We start from the raw sequence: 24485 nt of genomic DNA, 5'->3' as shown, positions 1-24485 counted from the left end.
CGCAAGGCAATGAAACCAACACACATCCAAACATACGTTTAATTGTATAAAAAACAACAACAACGCCAAAAGAAACAAAACACAAAAGAAAAACAAAATACGCAAAGCATGCACATTCAAACATACGATTTGTTGATTTTTTGTCAAAAAAAACCAACACACAACCAAACAAAAGTTTAGTTGTATAAAAAACAACAACAACGCCAAAAGAAACAAAACACAAAAGAAAAACAAAATACGCAAAGCATGCACATTCAAACATACGATTTGTTGATTTTTTGTCAAAAAAAACCAACACACAACCAAACAAACGTTTAGTTGTATAAAAAACAACAACAACGCCAAAGCAACAACCATGCGTTTTGTTGCTTTTTTGTCAAAGCATGCAATACATTGTGTTTTTTGATGAAATTTTCAGAGGTTGTCTCGGATTTTTGCTCATATCTCCGTTATTTATGGACGGATTTTGCTGATTTTAAATAGCAAAATTGTCGAAAGTATGTCTGACAGAATTGTTGAAGATTTGGATCCCGGAGATATCTGGGGCCTTCAGAAAATTGATTTCAACAGACAGACAGACAGACAGACGGACAGACAGACAGACAGACAGACAGACAGACAGACAGACAGACAGACAGACAGACAGACAGACAGACAGACAGACAGACAGACAGACAGACAGACAGACGGACATGGCTTAATCGGCTCCGCTATCTATAAGGATCCAGAATATATATACCTTATAGGGTCGGAAATGAAAAATGTAGAAATTACAAACGGAATGACAAACTTATATATACCCTTCTCACGAAGCTGAAGGTTATAAAAATTATTTGCTTCGGTGCAAGTAGTTGCAAAAAATTTTAGTATGGCATAAAGCCTGACCTTCCCACAAATAACCACATATGTATGTATCATTCCTTGGGCAAATGTAGGCAACATAAGTTCTACTACAGAAGACAAACAACTTTTTCGACACTTCACAAAAAACATGTCTAATAAAAACACGAAATTTTACACATAATATAAACATTTAGTAAAATATTTTAAGTTTTTTTTTAAGTACACACCTCCGGTATTGTAATCCATTTTGGTAAAATCTTAGTTAGAACTATTTCTTTTAAAAATATCACTTTTTCCATAATGCAATTTTTTTTAGATTTTTCAGCTTGAAAACTTTATTTAAAAATTGTCAACTTTCACAGATGTGTATATATAAACTGAGTGGCCAATCGGCATTAATTTTTGACATTTAAGTCGAGTGTTAGGAATTGAACCGTGAATTTTTTTTTTTAAAGCGAATGTTGAACCTTTGAATTTTTACCGCAAAAATTGGAAATGAGTACATAGTGTATTGGCAAAAATGGCTAAGTTCATTACAAAAATGAATAAATTTTTTATAAAAAAAAATTATCCATTTTCGGAATCGGAGGTAATATTTTGGTAATTGTATATATGGCTCGCAAATAATTCAGTAAAAATGATTTCAAAAAATTACACATGTCGTCGCAGACTAGAAGGCAACACACACTGGTATAGAAAAAAAAGAGAGTGAAATAAATTTGTAACTTCTAAACACTTATTCCGATTTGAATGAAATTTGACATGCACAAAGAAGAAGTGCTGTCGAGTTTATGTTTTGAATTTTTACCGCATGGGCCCGCCAGTGGTCCCGAAAGTAGAACACCACAAGTATGTTAAATTTTTACAGCGAACCTATTTCTTCGCCTGTGTTCCGATTTTAAAAAACTTACACATATAGAAGCTCCTCGTCGAGCGCTATAAAGAACGCCGTCGTAGCTATCAATTATCTCAACATTTTTACCCACCCTACAGCAGGTCCAAATATTTCCCGATTTTCTCCATTTATTGGACTAACAACGAATGTATACATATGTCAAACAAAAAAATAATTGTTTAAAAATAGTGACTGACTCCAAAGTTATATGCATTTGAATTTAAAAATATTTGTAAGGTGTTTAAAAATTGTATATGTATTATTATTTTTTATGGCTCAAAAAAATAATTTTTTTTGAAAAAAATTCAAAAATTACAAAAGTTTGTTGGTTATAATTTTAAGCAAGATGAGATAATACATTATATACCCACCAGTTTTTGTGACACATCTATCTAAATACTTTTCTTATGGACTATTTATGAATTCAAAATCCACATCAATCTGTGCCGCAATTCTGTAACTTTTTATACTTTCCTACCGATGCATCGCGATGTCATTAAGTAACGAAAAATATCGGTTGCTTTAACGAATTTAATATTCACTATTTGAAGTCAACGATATCTCTCGGTAATACATTTTAACGACGAATATACATATGTAGTTAAAAATATAAATGTCAATATTTTTAAAATTAAAAAAATCATAAAAATATTCACTATTTTTTCGTGTTTGCAGATAAATTTGTAGTCGTGTGAATAAATAATCGCATTTATATATAAAAAAATCAAGCATCAGCTCACCCAAATATGTTCGCGAAACCTACTGAAAACAAAGGAACATAATCCATATGTATATGCCACCACAAGTGATCATTCATTCAAAATTTAGATACATATGTATGTGTTGTTATAAGGACAGTCGACAAATTGCAACGAATTTCCTTCTTTATACTCGTTTCACATCGCCAAATATGGTTTAAAATGCTCACTAAACATTATACACTAAAGAAATGTGTAAAATATGGATATTATGCCCCAAATAAAAGTTGCTCTTAAAATTCGAATATTATTTTCTAACATTAATATAATTGGTCAATTCACAAGGTCTCTTATCATGTCATATTGTCCTAATATTTCACAGTGGTTTTTATTGATTTTCAATCAAAAAATGTTCTAAAATAATGCTATGTTTATTGTGTTATCGTAACCAACCAGAAGAGACCTGCTCCGAATGCTTAAAAGTCGGTTAAGCCGAGCCGCAGAGTCGTGATATATTAGGACATTATGACAATATGACTGATAAGAGACCTTGTGAATTGACCAAATATATATATGTCCAAATTTATATTAAAAAGATAATTAAAGCATGTTAATTTTTATATTTAAAACTCAAATCAGTCCGTATCTAACAGACACAAAATAGTTGACCAACCGTACTTTCAAAGAACAACTTATTTCTAATATTTATGTTACAAAGCTAACTCCTAAACAATTATCGTTATGGCTTAACTAGAACATTTTATTTGTCGTTAACCTACCGACAAATTTCGTTATCTAACGACTATTTTTAACGAAAATAATCGGTAATATTTAATTCGGAATATCTCTTAAGGAAAAATATTGTTAACTAACGACTTTTGATTACTTACCCCCAGTAACACGAAGTCTGGTTATGTATTAACTAATAGTTAAACTGACAGTTACAGAATTGCGGTACTGAAAATTTACAGAATCTTGCCATTTTGTAATATATTTTTGTGCACTGCATTGCCGACTACTGCATTACCAAAAATTGGAGAACACTACAAGATGAAGTTAATTACTGTGAGTTATGTATTTTGAAGCCATTAATTAGACTTTTGGATAATATATATCAATGTGCAGGAAACTGTGTTCTTCTTTTCAAAAATGTATTAAATTTTTAAAAATTATAAATTTGATAGAAGACTTTTTTCAAAAATGTGGGAATCAAAAATGGTAGCTGATTTTTTTTAGAAAATTTTAATTTTTAAAATATACTAAAAGTTTTGTTTTGTTTGTTTGTCTTTTTTCGAAATATGACACTTATATAGACATTTTTTATCCAAATGCAAAAGTGAGAAAGAAATTGGTGAATTATTATTGAAGCTTTTCAAAAATCCCAAAATTGTATTTTTGAATTTTTTAAAGCAGCTATACGATTAGAGTAAATTTGGCATAAATTTGCAATGTACACAAAAAATAGGTCTAATTCAGAAGGTTCTGGATTCGGTTCGCAATTATACAAATTTTGAAATTATTTTTCTTTTTGGTTTAGTAGTTACAGATTTATTTTAACTTTTATTTCATTTCCCCATTGTGCTCTAGAGAACATTTCGACCTATTATGACCAAAATTAGCAAAGTTTCTACTTGGGTCGAAAAAGTGATGTGGACCAAATACCATTGGAACATGTTTAAAATTGCGACATATACCTTGATTAACAAATTTACATGGACGGACAGACAGACAGATAGATGGAGACGGACAGACTGGCGGACGAACAATTTTTATTCATCTCAAAAAGTTATTTCAGTATATTCAAATAAACACACCAAGTGCCATTACATACAGTGACATACAGATAATTTTTGCAAAAGTTATAGAATTTTTACAATTAAGGATATATGGCAGGAAATAGGGTTTAATTTTGTGATTTTAAAGCGGGTGAAAATATTGTATGCCAAATAATAATTAGAAACCATAGTTGATGAATTTTTCTGCTCTACTTAGAATACTCACACTTTCAATAAATATTAATTTTTAATTCAGATGACAATTTTCAATTTAGAATAATTAGTTTTTGCCTAATCTAATCATATATAATCTTTATTAACGATCACACAGTTTCAAAAAAGTAGCGAGCATGCGTTATTTTCAAATTCGGTGGTTGACGTTTTCACTCAACTGACACAATGTTTCGATGTTGTTAGCAAACTCGAGTGTCCAGATCCTGAAATATGGAAACGTTACATGAGACGTTTTGCTAAAACAATCGTAAAGGTGTTAATAGCTTATGCTGATATTGTGAAAAAAGAGTTTCCGGAACACATGAAGGACGAACGTATTGTAAGTATTACAAAATAAACAAACCACATTTAACTTATTATTACCTAAAAAATAAATACATATGTTTTTTTTTAATGTTTATGGACATTTTATGATTTTAAAATACATATTTATGTAGTTGTCTTGATTGCAAAAAGTGCTATGGGATTTTAATGGAGAGAAAACTAATTAGTTTGTATATTCCGTTCCGTAAAGAATCAGCTGCTTTGTTTTCATCTTATGAGAAGCTGCATATGGCGTTAGATTTACGGTAACGTTGCCTGTTCAAAAATTAAAAATATGTAAAAAAAAACTATTATTTAAAATTTAATTTAAATTTTAAATGCTCAAAAAAAATAACTACTAAATAAAGCCATACAGAACGGTAGAGAACAGAAACGTTACAAAACGCAATGCTAATGGAGCTTTAATATCACCTACGCCTTGTTGCAGGCAAGACGAATACATATTTAAAAATAAAAATAAGCCGACAATATACTATATACAGAGTAACACAAAACTATTTTGCTTATGTATTTTAGGAGACATTTGATTTTCATTCATACATAAAATTGTAAAAAACAGGTAAAAGTAATTTAATTTGTTTGTAGTTGAAGGAATATTATGTAAAATGGAAAAATGAAGCAATATTGTCACAAAAGTATGTATATTGCATTATTTAAATTCTAGTTATTGTTTTGAGATTTTTGGTATTTTTTAAAATTTTTCTTGTACATAATTTATTAATTTGTTTGTTAAAAGAATAATATAATAATAATTTAATACTTATAGTGAGCGGTTGTGAAGCTCTTTATGTTAAAAATGCAGATAGGAAAACAAAAAAACATTTCCAAGAGAAAAAAATATTTTATACTTCTCTATATACATATGTATATGATTTTCTTTCAGAATGAACAATGGTGGTCTATAATGCCATCAGTAAATACAAAATTACCAACTCCATCGCCAGAGATGCAGCCCAATACTATTATAGATCCGATACCATGCTTGGTTGGATATTTCTTATATTCAAGGCTTCATTTGGCTTACCCATCTGAACTAAAAATATTGCATTTCGTTGTTGAATATGACAGATTGCAAAAACTCAAAAGTTTTTATGGAGCTCAGCTAATTATATCCTCTTTTCTGTTAATTTTCGAAATAAGAAGTTTTCCTCTGTTATTTTGTTTCTCAGTACCCTATGGACTTATGTTTCTTCCATAGTGTTTTTCTTAGTTTGTCGTTGGTCTCTGCATCAGATAAAAGTGCATTTACATCAGACATGCGCAGCTCATACCACAATTGTGGAAAATCAAATCACACGTATTCTTATGCTCTTACATTTTAGTAGTCGTTGTGCACTCAACGAGACAACTAGGAATACGCATGAGCACTGCTGTATGACTTTTTCTTTATTTTTTCAGTTTTTGTATCTGTGTGTTTGAATTGAATGTGTTGGTGAGTGTAAGTGTATTGGTGAGAGAATTTATTTTTGCGCATCTCTGAACTACTTATAAAAAAATATAACCAAACCGCTCGGTATTCTGAATTCGCAGATGACACTACCTTATAAAATTAATATACCTTGTGTCAAACTATATTTATGTTTACATTTGTTATTGTAAATAACATAGTAATATTTTAATTCGCCTTGATTTTGACATTTACCCTACATTTTAAAAAAAACAAAATTCCTGTTGTTTTTTCATTGTTGTATTTGTTGCCGGAACGCACTCACCTTCTTAATACGCCTTAATTTTTTTTTCACTTTAAATATGTATGAATTAATCGCACTGAATCATAGAAAGAAGGAATTTTACATTAATGACAACTGAACTGACAGCTTATTGCTTAGCAATAATTGCTCAAATTTGACAATTGCAGCAATAAATATTGCTACGTGGAGACCTAGGGTAAAGAGAGAAATTAAGCACTAAATGACAAAAATATGCAGTAAAAAACAAGTTTTTTATTTGAAATATATTTATTAATACAAGAAAAATATAAATATCTGGTCACAGTTTCAATATACATATACATATGTACATTAGGGTGACAGCCGATTTTGTTTTTAGATTGCAAAGATTTTAAGGGTGTGCTGAAAATTTGAGCCAAATCGGACAACGATTTCGAGACACGCATCTAGGTCAAAGTTCAGATATATGCTAAATTTTACCATTTATATGGAATAAATAGGTGGAACTCCTTAATTTTCTACATTGTTTTCCAGAAATATATAGATTTATATTAATATTTATTATTAAATATTAATTATTACCAACTAAATACTTTTGCAATTGAATTCAAAAGAATCGAAATATGTACGTAATTGTACTGGTTACTTTTCTTTAAATTAAGCAACACGAGATGGTGCCTTTAAAAACACTTTTCCATTCGAAATTAATAAATCTATATCTTCAAACTGAGATCTAATTTCTTCGGCTACTCGATGTAACCCATGTGCTAAACATGTTACATGAATAAGTTTTGAATAAAATACCTTTAGACTATTTGCTGCTACAAAAATATATCAAAAAAAATAAATATGCAATAAAATGGAAAAATATGCTAAATATATGCATTTAAAAGAAAAATATGCAAAATATGCATTTATAAAAAAATATGCAACAACAAATCGATGCCATTTTGTTGCAAATTCTTCGATTCCGAAAGATAAATTGTCAAAAGAGATTTTGAGTTACTGACTACAAACATGCATTTGCATAGAAATCCTTGCCCTGCTAATAACAATTGCAATTTAAAAATGCTTATTACTTTTATGTCATGCAAAATAATAAAATGCAACAAGAACTAACCAAAAATAATAATAAAATTTTTTTATAATTTAGGATTTTCCCATTTTAAATAATGTAAATGCCCTATGTTCAACATGAACTTTTATTTTTTTATATTACATATATGTATTTATATGATTATTTTAAAATAAATAAAGGACATATATATATTAGAGTGACAGCCGATTTTTTTTTTTAGATTTCAAAGAGTGCCGGGTGGAATATTGTGACACTAGGCCTAAATGTTAAGTGCTGAAAATTTGAGCCAAATCGGGCAACGATTTCTGGACGCGCATCGAGGTCAAAGTTCAGATATATGCAATATTTTACTGTTAAAATGGAATAAATAGGTGAAACTCGTTAACTTTCTGCATTGTTTTCTAGAAATATGTAGATTTATTTATATTAATGAATATTTCATTAAAAAAAAATTTTGGAAATTAACCCTGTATCTCCTTTGGTTCAAAATGACCCAAAAACTGTATTATCGCCAAAATTAGAGAAAAATGCAAATTTTTCAGTTTTTGAAAAAATTTTGCTACTAAATAAATACTTTTGCAATTGAATGCAAAAGAATCGAAATATGTACGTAATTATCGTTGTAATGAGATATAAATGACAAAATTTGATTAAAAAATTTTAAAGTTATTTCAAATTCGCCAGACCATTACCGTGTTTCAGGTCACTTGAACAAAAAATTTAGGAAAAAAATTAAGATATTTCTAGAAAAATTAAAATAAAAGCTAATTTTTACTTAAAATATATCCATATTTACTTGTATATGAGTGTTTGTCTTCGTAGGATACCGTTAACCTATTCGCAGGTATGGCCAAAAAAATAATTTTTTTTAACGGCTGTTTCAAAACTCCATTTTCAAATTTTTAAAAATTTTGTTAACAAATTTCAGATTTTTTCGATCATCACATTGGGGTTTATTGAGATCAAAATAGGAAATAAAAATATGAAAAAATTATGTCAATACCTCTTACAGTTTTTCCGTACCTGCGATTTAAATTTTGCGTTTTTCAAGAAAAACTAATTTTTTGTCCATATTTAGGCGAATGAGTGCAATTTCCTTACTGTTATAAATTTTAAGTAAAACCTATTCATAATATTATAGTCCTTGTAATTTTAAATATGTTCTGAAAGTTTTACTAAAATCGGAAAACGATAACCTTTGAATCGTGAAGGTCAAAGTCAAATTTTTCAATATTTGGAATTTCTAATGAAAAGATAGCGAAATGTTATATATTTTTATATTCCATATAAAAAAATTTTGCATATATCTGAACTTTGACCTCGATGCGCGTCCAGAAATCATTGTCCGATTTGGCCCAAATTTTCAGCACTTAACGTTTAGGGCTAGTGTCACAATATTCCACCCGGCACTCTTCAAAATTTTAACAAAAATTTTTTTCCATACAACTGATTGTCACTCTAATATATATATATCAATTTAAAAAAAAAAAATTATGTTTACCTGTTTTTTTAAAAAAAAATTATAAATGAATGAAAAACTAATTTCTCCTAAAAATCACAAAATAGTTTTGTGATACACTATATGTATACGTATACCTATAAATAATATTATGTCTATTATATCTACAGGCTTGTATCCTAATGAATAACATCCAACAATTGCGTGTTCAGTTGGAAAAAATGTTCGAATCTATGGGTGGCGATAAACTAGAAGAGGATGCGGCAAATATACTTAAGGAACTGCAGCAAAATCTCAATTCTGCCCTTGATGATTTGGCGTGTCTTTTCGCCATAAGGTAAGTGAATATAATTTTTTTTTTAATGTATATTTATTCAGGTAATTTAACTATGTAATATAAGTTATTTTGGTCCAAAGGAACTTTTTATATTACAATGAATTTCAATAAATAAATAAGTTTTTGAAATTAATAACAGAATTCAAATATATTTTATTTAGTGGTTACGTCTTTTTCATAAAATATTTGCCATGTGTGAGCCTACCTTAACTCGTAGTATGTATAGCGTAGTTTACATTTTCAATTGAACAATTCAGTCAAATGAACAATGTGAAATTGTTCAATCATCTTGTTCTTTATTGTTCTTTTTATTCACTTTATTCCTTTTGGACATCTGTCATTACTGTATATGTATGTTTGAAACTTATGTTTTGAAAATGCTTTTAAATGGGATTTATGTTGTTTGAATTTTATATAATTCCTTCTTTTCTTTATTATTAAAATCAAATTTATTTTTCCAAAAGCAGAAGTGTCCTGTTCGTTTTGTTCACTGCAAAAATATTAAGAGAGCAATAGTTCATTCACTTAGTTCAGTTAAACACCACAGAATAGAAGTGAACAACCGAAGAAAAAGAACGAACTTGTTCATTTATTTGTTCTGAACAAAAACGACCAATCAGTAAAAAGAACGATTATGCCCAACTCTAATTTTAATACAACTGGTCTTGCAAATGCAAAATGTCTTCATATTTTTTCTTTACTACAAAATGGTATAGCGTTGCTGTAACTTGCAATGTATTGTGTTTTTATCATTTTCTCTCTTTTTCAATCTACCGAAATAAAAGGAATGAATAAAAAGAATGAGAAGAAAAAAAAGTTAAAACAAACAATTATTTGTTATTTTAGTTGATATTTACTGGGCAAACATTCAAAACAGCTGACTGCAAAAATCTAAAAAGGAAATAATGATGTGAAATTTACTTTCACGCATTTTATTTATATTGAATAAGTAATCGTATTACACAATACATATTATCAACTGATTTTGTTTCTATAACATTTGATATTTAATATCAAGTTTCAGTTTTCAATTTTTTAAAACCGAAACATCGGTTTTGAAATTATTCGGTTTTTTGGAAACTCTAATCCAGACTGGTCAGCAATCAGAACCTGTGTGGAAAATGAAATAAGGTGCCAGAACGTTGAATAGCCTGTTACTAAATTACCTGATTTAATCTACATATATTTTCATTTTAATATAATAATATCGATATTTAAAGAAGAAGCTTTTAAGAAAATATGTACCTGTCGGTCGTAAACATTCTTGACAATGAGAAATCTCTGATTGGTAAAATCTTAATTTGCCAGAGACATAAATACAAACGAAAATAAATATGTAAATAGTATTATTTTATGAAATATTTCCTTTTTTTTAAACAACTTTCCCATAATACTGTAATATTACTACATAGTTTCTTTATTTAATAATTTTGTTGTTAAGTGTTGTGTAATACTTTTAAGTAAATCCTAGTAAAATTCACGTCACTGTGGTTGTGGTTCCAATTGTAATCAAGCTATCAGTGTTTATTTTGTTATTGGTTTAGTGTGATATTTTGCATAATAGAACACGACTGCTCGAACTTAATACTGAACTCCGCTATTGTGTAAAGAGTGAGTCAGAAATAACTTATACACAATACAAAGTGCACTTACAATAATGATAAAATTGTGCATTTGTAAGATGTTGTAATCTAAAACTGATCGCATGTCGAAGATTTTTTCCAACTTCATGACATATTAATTTGCTTTCATTATTTATACAAAAACATTTAAGTCTGGAACCACGAATTACTCAATCGGTACGAGAGCTGGGAGACTTGCTGCTGGCGATTAAAGGTACTGGCGGAAGTGGTAATATAAACGCTCAAAATCAGGTAGCCCAACGTAATGCTGTTGCCGTGGAAGCTGATGAAGTATTGCGACCACTAATGGATCTTCTAGATGGTTCATTAACCCTTTACGCACAATCATGTGAAAAGACCGTATTGAAACGCCTACTGAAGGAACTATGGAAGATTGTAATGCGCACTCTTGAAAAGACTATTGTTTTGCCACCAATGACAGATAAAACGGTATGATGAAGTCGAAATTAAAATATAATTAACTTGGGAATCGAGAAGTGGGTAGCACTTGAAATTTTAGTCAAATTGGATAATAATGACTCAAGCTCCGAAATTTAGAATTTTTTTCAACAAAAGTTTACTAAATATTATAATTCGCCATTGTAATCTATACATAAATATCTTTCTAAAATGATATAAACACACAAAAATCAGTTAAAATATATTACAGTTTTCAAAAATGTCTTTCATTCACAGACTAAATATAACCGATAATGTAGAATAAACAAGAACACTAACTAAATAACTAATATCAAGATTTTCAAGGCAAACAAATTAAAATTTATTTTACATTTTTCTTTTTTATATTAAAACTTTTCGGTTTTGGAGGGGCAAATTTCCCCAGCCAGACGGACGAAGGGGCATTGTTTAATCGACTCAGAAAGTCATTCTTAGTCGATCGGTATACTTTAACCCTTTGTCGACCGACGGTACTTATAAGTACCATAACAATAATAAGCTTCAACGATTTAAGGTCTTGGTCCACAAGGGGTTAAGGTGTTAGACTAATGTTTTTGGGCGTTACAAACATCAGATCAAATGCATAAGACTTTCCATACTATGAATGTTTTTGGAAATATCTATAATTTTTTTCAAGATTGAACTAAATTTGAAAAATAATACTTGTCAGTAAGAAATATACACATTTGATATAATTAATTTATCAATTAATATAAATATTTGTTGGACAATAGTAATTATAAATAAATAAAAATTTAATTGTAATAGTTATGCTTTAAATAGTTCATCATAAAACTTGTAACGGTTAAGTCTTTGAGACTTAGTTTTCCAGCGATTGTCTTAGTTTTATAACATTTTAGAAAGATGATTCCATATAGATTACGATTCCGTTATATATAAATTGGGGAAACTAATATTTAACAATTATCCTGTACTTCAAAAATAAAACGCAAAATGCACTCATGGCATCTAATATTCAAATAAATATTACATCTCAAATATTTATTTGAATATTTCTAGCTATTCGACCTACATATTTGGACAAAAGAAGCAACGTCCTTTAAAAGGCATAAAAAACAGTGTGTGCAATTTTGCCTTATGAGTACAGGATTAGGCTTAATACATATTTTTAGAGAAAAACTTAAAGAAAAATAGTTTTTCCTGCGTTGGCGAACATCAGATCCTTTCAATCAGATTTGACTCAAATTTTCAATGTTGCAGTTTTATACAGAATGTCGACCTATTTATCAATATATTTGTATTTTAAGATGATGTTCAAACATCTAACCGATAATGCTAAAAACCTCGCATCTAATGCTAAAATAGAAGATATGGGTCGTCTATTTAAGTCACATATGGCTGGCAAACAAGATGTTAAAAGTGCTTTAAGTGGTGTTATGGACATTTCCAAAGAAGTCGAAAAGAATTTATCACCTAAACAATGTGCTGTTCTTGACGTGGCCTTAGATACAATTAAACAGTACTTCCATGCCGGTGGCAATGGACTGAAGAAAACGTTCCTCGAAAAATCATCAGAACTCCAAAGTTTACGTTATGCATTGAGCCTTTATACCCAAATGACTGATACGCTTATTAAAACGTTTATATCCAGCCAAGTGCTTGAAGGTTTGTATACATGTACTTATCGAGGGCTTATATTCAAGAAGGTTAATCTGCAAATACATATATCTATGCTTGGATATAAGTTCTTGCTATATACACTGCAATATATTATAACAACAAGTTTTACTTAAACAGTTGATCCAGAAAATCAAGAAGAAAGTGTTGGCGAAATATCTGTACAAATTGATCTATACTCACATCCTGGCACCGGCGAATATAAAGTGAATGTAAAAGGTAAATAGCATTCATTATATTATTTATTTAATTAGTTAGGACTATGCAGAGATAATACAACAAAATTTTTATAATAATTACGAAATTGGCTCTATATAAAAGATAAATTTAAGACATTAATGTTTGAACATGTTTTGGGTCTTACGCGTTGGAGATGGTGTATTTAGGTTGGTTTTTAAGTGCTTAAGTTGGGGTATTATTGACACTGAGCTCCACACCTAACAGCCGCTTTGTTAGCAGAAAATATGTGGATATCTATGCATTTTATCCCTTGATGCCGAGATTTGCTCCCTGGCTACTGTTACAGGGACAATCTTAGTTTTTCACATCGCGGAGTAACGTAAATTGACCACCCGCTAGACTTTATTATGTGGATTTTTCGGAAGTTTATTCATTGTTTGATCTCTTAAAAGTTAAATATAAAGTGAAAAAAAATAGGAAAATTCAATAAATAATATCAATATTATTATTAACATTAAAAATAGCAGATGGGGAGAATTGAATGTGTGTTGAAGATCACATAGCATTGCCTTGCGTCAAACATTTTTTTTTTCAAAAATTTGCGATAAAAAAAGTGCCAAATGTTGTAGGTAATATGAATCTAAAATTTTGTTGCATTATTTTAAGTTTTACTGCCTCCGGATCTTGATTGAATTTTTAGAAATTGTAAAATTTTTACATCACATTAATAATACTTTTTATGCGAAATAATATTATTTAACTAGTGGTACCAATAATAATTTGTACGTATTTACATATTACTTAATTAATATACAAAAACCCTACAATTTTTTAATATACTACATAGTTTTCTACATATTTCGATAGATTACGATATAATTAATTGATTGAAAAATGACTTAAGTAGCGACATACAGCACTGATTAAGTCCAATACAACCAACAAGTCATTAAAAGGAAAGATAATATGAAATTCAGCTTTGTAGCATATAACCAAAAGAAATGTATTCTTTTCAAAAATTAGTTGGTTAAGTTCTCGCATGCTTTTCTTTTCCGGCTCTGGCTCGTCGCTATCGGGTAGGGTCCATGAACTTAACGCAAGATGAAAAAAACCCACATAATAATAACTATTTTAATGCATGCGAATTAATCAAAAAAATGAACAGTCTTTAAACAAAATTATACGTAGTTAGCAATATTAAATTAAATTTTTGAGAAACACGAAATTTGAAATGAAATTGAGGTATTATAGCATCTAAAATTCCTGTTGCCAATAGCTGGTAAATGCAACAATATGCCCATCCCTACCTTGATCATCTACTACTATACCAAAATAAGTTTTCCTGATGATCCCTAACATAGTGGTATCGCTACTTAGCTGGTTTTGCCGAAAGAATCAAAAACTTGAAATTTTAGCAATTCATGATATTAAGTTTATTATGAAAATCAATTGGAACCATTTCATTAAAGAAAGATTTTAATTTTTACAGTTTATCTATTAATAATAACAATCTTCAAATAATTTTTACTTAGTAATTTACATTTATAATTCATTGGTGTGATTTTATTTTAGGTTTACTCGTATATAGGTATAAAAAAAATAACAACAATATAGATTGAAGTTTAAATTAAATTTAAATAAATTTAGTTTTGTTTTTAAATATATATATATTTCTAATTAGAAATTAAAAAGAATATTGTTAAGAAAAAAAGTATCTACATTATCAAATTGATCTTTTTACCCTGTATTGAAAGAACGAATGTGAGGAAAGCAGAATAAAAATTAGGTCAATTTAATGTAGGTCAGTTATTGAGAATAAAAGAAATAAAAAAAGAACAGAGGCGTGGAAATTTAAGAAGTAAATATGTGAAGGGGTTAGATTAATTTAATAATTGAAATTTAAGAAACTCACTGAACTTTATAAAACGCAGCTATTAGGCAATTATATTCCATAAATATTGACTTTAAAAAAACTCACTTTAAAAACTATATTTATAAATATTAATAAATTTTAATTATTATTTTTCTCTTTGTTGCTTTTTCATACATTTTTTTGATAATTTTCTTTTTTTTTATATTATTATTTTTCTTATTTTTTTCTTCTTCTTCACTTCACTTCAAACACAAATTTATAATTGATCTATTTTATTTTATACATTCCAAATTCATAACTATAGGTAGGTATTATTATTTAAAATATAAATTTTCACTTTAGCACATTTTATAATTATTTATTTTTATCATTGTTAACATTAATTTATTAAAAATATTTGTTTCTATTAATTTTTGATATGCTCACAAAGTTGGTAGTGATAATTAACTAACTACAAAATATATAAATAAATGAGATGACACTTACATTTGTCGTAATGAATCCATCGTTGAATGGCCATTCAGCAATGCCTAGATAATACGTTGAAGGGAGACAATTATAAATTTGATTGTTGTTGTGATTGAATCGCAATTTTTGTAATTCTTCTTTTACATATTCTGCATTACTTAAACAAAAAAACAAATTTATCAAAAAGATTTTAGCAACATGTTTCAAAGGGTGTTAGCAACATTTGGTAATGTCCCCTGTAGGAATCCCTTTTTTACTGTTTTTACTAATCCTCCTTCAAATTAGTTAAACGAGGTTAAGAAAAATTATGCTGATGCTGTAGTTTGTGTAGTTTAGTTAAATAATAATTGTGAGCAAATTAGATGAAGACTAGTTGTACATCCTTAAATTTTAAACTATCTTCGTGTTGTATTGAATATTTTTATTGGATTTGTGGTATGGTGACTGGAAAATGTCTTCAGATACTGTGTTAGCCAATTTCAGAGCGATGTTCGGATTTTCTTATGGACCGTTGATGAACTTGATGTTAAAGAATATTGAGATTGTTCCAAAATAGATTAGGCCATAGATTAGAACAATAAACTTTATCTGGCAGGTTTAAAAATAGTTGATCTGGAGGTTATAAAGAGTCCAATAGACAATACTCAAATTCTAAATTTGGTGCCAAATCTGTAGTGATATTTGGATTGTATTAGCTAAATATTAAATTTAATGTATAAAAGAATTTACCCGTAGGGATGTGGCACCAAGGATTATATTGAAAAATATTTATGTTTATAGGATATAAACCAAATTTATTTGGATTAGCAACTTTGATTTTATTTTGAAATTGTAATAATTCTGTGATTTGTGAAATTTTGTAAAAACACGCTGTCTGTACTTTTATTTTAAGCTATTAGCGTAATCTAATTAAGACTTGTAATAAAGAACGTGTTCAAGCTAATACGGTTCTTATATATTTTTAGCAAAAGCATTAGTCAAATTGCTTAATAAAAACAGGCGCGAACTACAAATGCTTAAGAAGTAACTAGTTACTAACATATGTTGATTTGCATCATATTTGTCGCGAGTGGTGAAAACAAATAGATATATGTACAGTGGTACAAAATAGAAAAAAAAATATATAAATAAATTTTATGATTTTTTTTATGCGATTTTAATTTATGAGTTTTAACTACTGGTAAATTTTTATCAGAAATTTGTTCTACAATATTTTATACATAAAATATAAGAACACTAAAGCAGGTAAAATTAAAATTATTTAAATTTGTTCATAAGAATTGTTTCAAATCCTTTTAAAATGACAATTCATAAAAAAGTGATATTTATTCCATTGTTTTTGAAAACGAATAATATTTGTCATGTCAGCATCTTTACAGCTTTTTATAAAACAATTCAAGGCAAATGTTAAAATAGGGAAATTTCCGTACAACTTCTTTGTTTCTTACAACACGGAGTTATGCAATTATCTATTTGTTTTTCATAATCTGAAGAATGGGGCATACTAGGAATAGTTGAAATTGTCGCTTATTTGAAAAATAATGCATTGCCAACGGTACCGTGAAATAACTCCCCACGAAAAGATGAAAGAAACGTGAAGTACTTTATATAATGGTCCAGCTCTGAAAATTTGAGTCAAATCGAACAATGTTAACAGGTGCCTTGCCGCATAGACTCTGAAGTTTCAATCATACGCCTAGTTTTTTGTTTTTTTTTTTAAATTTATCCCAAAATTATGCTACAGAATTTTATTTTAAAATTAAATAACACCCAACAAATTTTTCATACAACTTAGGACTTATTTCATTATGAAACAACTCCTAACGCATAGGGAGTTATTTCATAATTTTTTGTTGGGATTTATTTCATAATGCAATAACTCCCAATGAAATTTTTGTTGGGTTTTATTTCATTTTATTTTGGGAATTAGGAGTTATTTCACTGTATTGGGAGTTATTTCATTTTCATTGCAAAAGCAGAACCCATAAATATCAAAAACTGGCTTCACTCAGAAAAGTTTTTTGCATTGGCGGGCGCAAAGGTTTTCTCCTCTGGGGTGTATAAAAAACTGGCTTCGCTCAGAAGAGTTTTTGGCATTGCAGGCCTTCGGCCGGGCGCAAAGGTTTCTCCTCAGAAAAGATTCTTTTTACATCGTCGGCCTTTGTCAGGTTGCAACGATTTCTTAATATGGTGCGAAATGAAAATCGGCTTTCTGAAATATTATAAAACCTTTCTGCAATGGAAGAAATCTTTTCTGAGCGAAGCCACATTTTGATACACCACGAAGGAGAAAACCTTAGCAATGCAAAGCAAATTTTTTGAGTGAAGCCAGTTTTTGACACATCCCAGAGGAGTAAAACTTTGCGCTACGCTATAATAATAATAAGAATAATTTCTTTTGTAGTTCCTTTTTTTAGATTACATAAATAAATTGCTTCGGGTTGGGAATTATTTAATTTCTATTGGGAGTTATTTCGCTTTTTTGGGAGTAATATTTTTAAAATTATGAAAACGCCGATTATTGGGAGTAATTTCATTTTACCCTTTGGTAGTTATTTCATTTTTCAAGTTTGGGAATTATTTAATTTTTGATGGGAATAATTTCATTGGGAGTTATTTAATTTGGGAGCTATTTCACGGTACCATTGCCAACCTATGCAGATCTGATGAAATTTTATAAGTGCACCCGCCATAGCCTTAAATATGAGAGGGAAACTAAAAAGGAGCCAACATATAAAGAAATAGAAGCCAAATATGCACTCTAAAAAATGCATGTAAATCTACTACTATAAAGTAAGTAAGTTTTCATGTAAAATTGCACAATATGCGTAAATTTAAGCATAACATGTTTATCAAAATCAATTACATACTTTTTTCAGCAAAAATACAATCAAAATGTTGTATTTTAAATTTTTATAATATAATAGGCATTTTATGTTTAAAATTACATACATATATTGTGCACAAATTGAAGTTTTACACATAAAGTGTGTAAACTAATTTAAAAGTTTAATATACAAATTGTCAACATTTTATTTCTAAAAAAACAAAAACCATTTGTTATCAAAAAAAATATTTGAATTTACACACAACATGTATTATAGAATGAAAAAAGTTTCCTATTATTATTGTGGGAAATTTACATGAAAATTTATTAGAGTGTGGGAGAAATCGTCAAAACCTACTGTATCTGTTAAACGAATGTAGGTAATGCTACGAATAAATAAATCATTTAAAATTCGCAAATATTTTAAAGTCTCACTCGAAAATTAAATATAACTTTTCAACAAGATGAAAGGAAGTACAGGCAATGTGTAGTAGAGAACCACATTGATTTGATAAAAGAACCTGACTCGAAGTTTTTACGATATGTTGCACCTTCTGCACTGGCACTGTAGAGTACATAGAACAAGAAATATTCAACTTGTACAAAACAGTTGAGAGTGTTTCAAGTGGTAAAGCTTCAAATGACTTGGCAAAAAAATCAACAGACAAAATGTCTCACGCTCGATGGCTAACACATGCTAACAGAATGCTTCGTTTATATATTTCAATTGAGAACCCTTCTGCAAATCTAACAACTCTTACAATATATATTGTAAATGCTCCAATGTGGTTTTCTATAAAAACTCTTCCCAGCTGTAAAGACGGACCTCGGACCACCTTTTTGAACTAATCAAACTTAGCAGATATTTACCAACAACTTTAAAGTTCGTTGTCGACCTACTGATTCAGAAACAGTTATTTTGCACATACAGAAAACTTGAAAAACCGGAGCAATTGTACCATTTCCCTAACTCCCTCTCTCCCCTGTCAAACTCAAGCGGTAGAGAGAGCAGTCAATATTGATTATCCTTTCTTCCTCTTCTGTAAATATTTTTGTAATACTTATTTTCTCTAAATATTTACGGTCTAATTCATAATAAAAACTTATTGTAGATTTAAAGCACAAATTTATTAAGAAACACTTTTCTTTATAAACCTTTAATAAAAGTATTCTATTCATAAACTTTTGATAAAGGCACAATAACTAATGTACTGTTTTTTGTCTAAGCTGGCAATGCTCCTAGTTATTTCCCCTTTTTCGGTGTTAGTGTTGCTTGTCATTAGGATAAAATATTCGTTAAGTCTCTTTTTTTTATTGTTTGATTTTAGTAATAATACATTTTTGATGATAAAAACTAATTTTTAGAGAAAAAATCTACATTTGAGTTTAGTAAATTTATATTAAGCTAAAATGTATTAATGTACTAACGTTCTTATATATTTTATTACAATTATTATTAAAAGTAATCGAATGACCAATATTCTGTGATAAAATAAACATCACTATTTTATAATTTGTTTTATTAATTAATTTTTATTGTCATTTTGTTAAATTTTAACAAAATTTTATATTTCTATGTGGAAACACATAGTTTTAATTTCGGAGTGGGTATATTAGATTGTGTGGGCCTTCTTACTCAATTTTTACACATTTTATTACAACATTTTTTTTTATCGTTTATTTATTTATCGAATCTGTCTTACTTAGGCCTGACAGTAAGTAATAAAATCTTATAACTAAAATTAAAACTATGGGCCACATCTTAGCGGGGTGGTAGATCGGCTCTACGAAGCCTTGATCTTGTTTGGGTCTGTGTGAGATGTCTTGCAAGCGGGTTCGGGTGGTTCCACAATTTCATGATGTATTTCTCATGGACATTCTTGAATTCATCTTTAACTAACGGTACTTGTAGGTCTCTATGGATGTTCTCATTTCTTATGTACCAAGGTGCACCTGTCATTATCCTAAGAATTCTCGATTGGGCCCTCTGTGTAAGTTCAATACTGGAATTACTGGCCGTTCCCCACAATTGGATTCCATATGTCCAGATTGGTTTTAAAACACATTTATACAGGATGACTTTATAGTCAAGACTTAATTTTGATTGGTGATTTAGTAACCAGTGAAGGCTAGAGGCTCTTAACTTCATGTGAAGTCTCTTGGCTTCTATATGACGACGCCAAGTAAGTCGTCTATCCAAGTGAATACCAAGATATGTAACAGTATCTGTCTGTGGAATGTTTATGTTATTTAGTGTGATAGGTGGACAATCACCCCTTCTGAGAGTAAATGTGATGTGTTTACTTTTGAGTTCATTTACTCGTATTCTCCAGTTATTCAACCATATCTCCACGAGTCTCAGATAATTTGCCAATTTCGTAGAAGCTACCTGCGGATCTGCATGTGAGCTAAGTATTGCCGTATCATCAGCGAATGTTGATATGGTAAGTCTATCACACACAGGCAAGTCAGAAGTATATATCAAATAAAGTGTTGGTCCGAGAACACTTCCCTGTGGAACACCAGCTTTAATTTCATAATTTCCTGTAAAAACTCGGTCTGATATGTATGACTCCAGCAATCGATGCGTACTTGGTGGCAGTAGACACTTAATTTTGTGAATTAACCCCTTATGCCACACCTTGTCGAAGGCCTGGGCGATGTCCAAAAAGATAGCACAGCAGTATTTTTTATTTTCAAAAGATTTTCTGATCTCTCCAGTCAATCGATTAACTTGTTCAATGGTTCCATGTTGTTCACGAAAACCAAATTGATGAACTGGGATAATATTTTGGTTATTTAAGTATGGAATAATTTTACATTGCAATACTTTCTCAAATAACTTTGATATGCATGGCAGTAGACTTATAGGCCTGTATGAAGACGGCATTGTTAAATCTTTTCCTGGTTTAGGTATCATTATGATCTGAGCAATTTTCCAATTAGTTGGGAAAACGCCTAGTCTAATGATCGCAGAAAACAATACAGATATCACGATTATAGCTATATTCGGTAGGTTTTTAATCATGGATGGCGTAATTTTGTCATATCCTGGAGATTTTTTTGTATTTCATATACTATGATATGATCATCCGCTGTCTCGTGAACAGGAGGATTTTCCAGTACAAAATCATTGTTGGGTGGATTTGGCTTAAATACATTACGTAGGTGCTCGGCAAAAATTAATGCTTTGTCCTTATCATTTCTTGCCCAATTACCGTCAGATTTTCTCAACGGAGTTTTTCCCTCTACCGGTGGTTTGATGTTACGTGTGGCTTTCCAAAGAGAAAAGTTCGTATGTTTAGTATTCGTCAAACTCTCAATGTATCTTTCGTTTCTGCGATCCTCTTCTAAACAAAGGGCTCTCTTCAGTCTTCTAGTAGCGATGGACAGCCTCTGCTTTGCAGCAGGTGATATATTTTGTTGCCATTCTCTTCTAAGCTTTTTCTTTTCGAGAAGCAATCGTTCAATATCTGAATTGGAAATATGCATTTTTGGCTTTCTAGAGATCTCGATCCTTGAATGATCCAGAGCCGAAATATTACAACATGGCGTTACAGGTTAAAAGGAAATGACAAAAATGGCAATCAAACTCACTTGCGAACCTCATGTAGCTCACTGCCGGAGAAATATGAAACAAAATCATATACTATTAAAGTGGGATTTATTCCCCGGCGGAGTTAAAATTATGTTTAGCAAATGCAATAGTATCGTCTATTATTGCAAATTTATAAACAATTACCTTTTTTCAAGATAAAAATTAAAAATAATACCTTAAAGTAGGTTTAAAGTAGTGTCGAAGCTGCAATAAATATTTCAAATTTATGAATGGTTTATAACACACTTATAAGACTATTATACTTTTATGAATACAAATTTTTGAATTTTTTCTTATTTACGACTTATAAAGCTGTTTTAAGTTATTATGAATTAGACCGTTAATATGTTATATGTATGTAATTACAATTGATTTATATTCTTACAAATAAATACAGTTACCTCTCAGTTAACCTTCCATATCAATTCTATTGTCGTTTTGAAATTAGAGATGCTAATCGGGACTGATTTCTGAAAACCCCGGGGTTCGGGATTTAGGAAATCCCGAAAACCCCGGGATTCCCCGTTTGGCATCTCTATTTGAAATACATTTTTGATAGATTAAACATAAAAACGGCGGCAGAAATTTATTTTCGATTGACATGAAAATATTTATAATTTGGTATATATTGTGGCTTTTTGGCGACATAATTTTTTGTAGTTATTTTATTATTGGGTAGTTATTAAATTTTTGTAAAATATTTATTTATTCCTTATATCAAAAAGCAGTTTAGAAAATTGACAAATGGTCAATCTTTAATCCTAAATATAGGATATATTGTCACGTTATTTATATGAATTTCTAGAACATTACTTGATGAAACTTTTCATATACATCTACACTTATCTCTATGAATATGTTATTTTTCCGTAGTTGTGGCTGCTAATGATCTTAAATGGCAAATTCCATCTGGGATGTTTCGTCCTTTTGTTGAGATCAATCTTATTGGCCCGCACTTACAGGATAAGAAACGTAAATTTGCTACCAAATCAAAATCAAACAATTGGTCGCCGAAATACAACGAATCCTTTAATTTGTAAGTACACACATAGTATACACATAAATATGTATGTTTTCAAAATAGAACAGGTATTCAAAACTATTTCCATTCCTTGTCAACCAACAGCACTATTGGCACTGAAGAGCAGCTGGATTTTTTCGAATTGCACATCTGTGTTAAAGATTACTGCTTCGCTCGAGACGATCGATTAGTGGGCGTAGCCGTTATACCTCTAAAGGATATATTAGAGAAGGTAATACATAGTTTGTATGCATTCATATTAAAAATTTATTTACTCCTTAAATCTTGTTCTTAATCTCGTTTAGGGTTCCGTTGCTTGTTGGCTACCATTACAAAGAAGAATTCATATGGATGAGACCGGTTGGACAATTCTACGTATTCTATCTCAACGCAATAATGATGAAGTCGCCAAAGAATTTGTTAAGCTGAAATCTGAGATTCGGCAGGAACCAACAGCCGGAACGTAGAGATTTCAATGAAGTTTACAAAAGAATTCATTTTACGCACACACACAGACCCATAAATACTTACATACTTGCATGCAAATTTAAAGACTTTCATACGTTTATACATACATAAAAAAAACATACTTTAGTACATACCTACATAAATATATATCGAATATTTTCAAATATATTAAAAACTAAAATAATAATAATAATAAAAAATAAAATACTTACTTTATCAACTTAATTTGGAAAGAACCTAAAATTTGATTTTGCTTACCACATTGTACTTATATACAAATGTTCCGGAAACTGTCGAGTCCCTGCTGTGCACATACAAATGTATTTTGCACAAGTAAACATAATAACAAATAAATAAATGCGAGTCCATACAATGCACGTTGGAACAGCTACATAAATATGCATATGGAGCAGATTGGCGGAAATGTGTTCACCCTCAGACTACTAAAATTTATTTGTATACCATTATAAAGCTGCAAATGTTAAAATTTTATTAAAACTTTTTAATAAAACCGTTAATCGGTTAACCGATTAATTTTTGTCGGTTAACTGTTCGAATAAATTAAAATTGACGATTTTCAAATAACGAATAAACCGATTATGTCTTCTTTTTGCACTTTATACAGAATTATTTTTTTAAATTTAATTTCTTAATTCCCTTCTAGCAATAGGTTTTTTGAAGTATAGTACGAAAACTGAAACTAAGGAATTTGGAAATGACATTTTTCTAGAATATTCTATGATGAACTTTGTGATAATTAGTTGAAGGACGACATGGTAATAGACGAAACTGAACACATTACTGAAACGAGTCTTTAATCAGAACTTAACGAAACTATTAAAGTATTTGAAATCTAAAAAAAAATGCTTAGAAAAAACTAAAAAAGAACTGAGAAATTTGATACTTTTTATCATGCCTTACTTTCGATTTTTCCAACATCTACAATCAGTGATATAGTTTTTTCAAGTCAAGTTATAAATTAAAACTAAAAAAAATAGTTTAAAATTTAAGCATTTTC

At 29.5% G+C, this 24485-nt stretch overlaps 1 protein-coding gene across 1 annotated transcript in view; it reads left to right on the top strand.

Annotated features, from left to right (window-relative positions):
* Nucleotides 1–23692, top strand: part of LOC135962851 (serine-rich adhesin for platelets-like) — a 191291-nt gene extending 167599 nt beyond the window's left edge. The window contains exons 16-23 of the mRNA XM_065514755.1: nt 4543–4764; nt 9147–9313; nt 11088–11385; nt 12663–13020; nt 13153–13251; nt 22852–23014; nt 23105–23231; nt 23305–23692. Of these exons, the coding sequence (XP_065370827.1) occupies nt 4543–4764; nt 9147–9313; nt 11088–11385; nt 12663–13020; nt 13153–13251; nt 22852–23014; nt 23105–23231; nt 23305–23466 (1596 nt within the window). The 3' untranslated portion in view covers nt 23467–23692. The remainder of the gene's footprint in view (nt 1–4542; nt 4765–9146; nt 9314–11087; nt 11386–12662; nt 13021–13152; nt 13252–22851; nt 23015–23104; nt 23232–23304) is intronic.
* The last annotated feature ends 793 nt before the right edge of the window (nt 23693–24485 follow it).

Source organism: Calliphora vicina, chromosome X, assembly GCF_958450345.1.
Source record: "Calliphora vicina chromosome X, idCalVici1.1, whole genome shotgun sequence".
Lineage (NCBI taxonomy): Eukaryota > Metazoa > Arthropoda > Insecta > Diptera > Calliphoridae > Calliphora > Calliphora vicina.
Note: the sequence above shows the minus strand (reverse complement) of the source record. Positions and strands in the feature narration are given on the sequence as shown.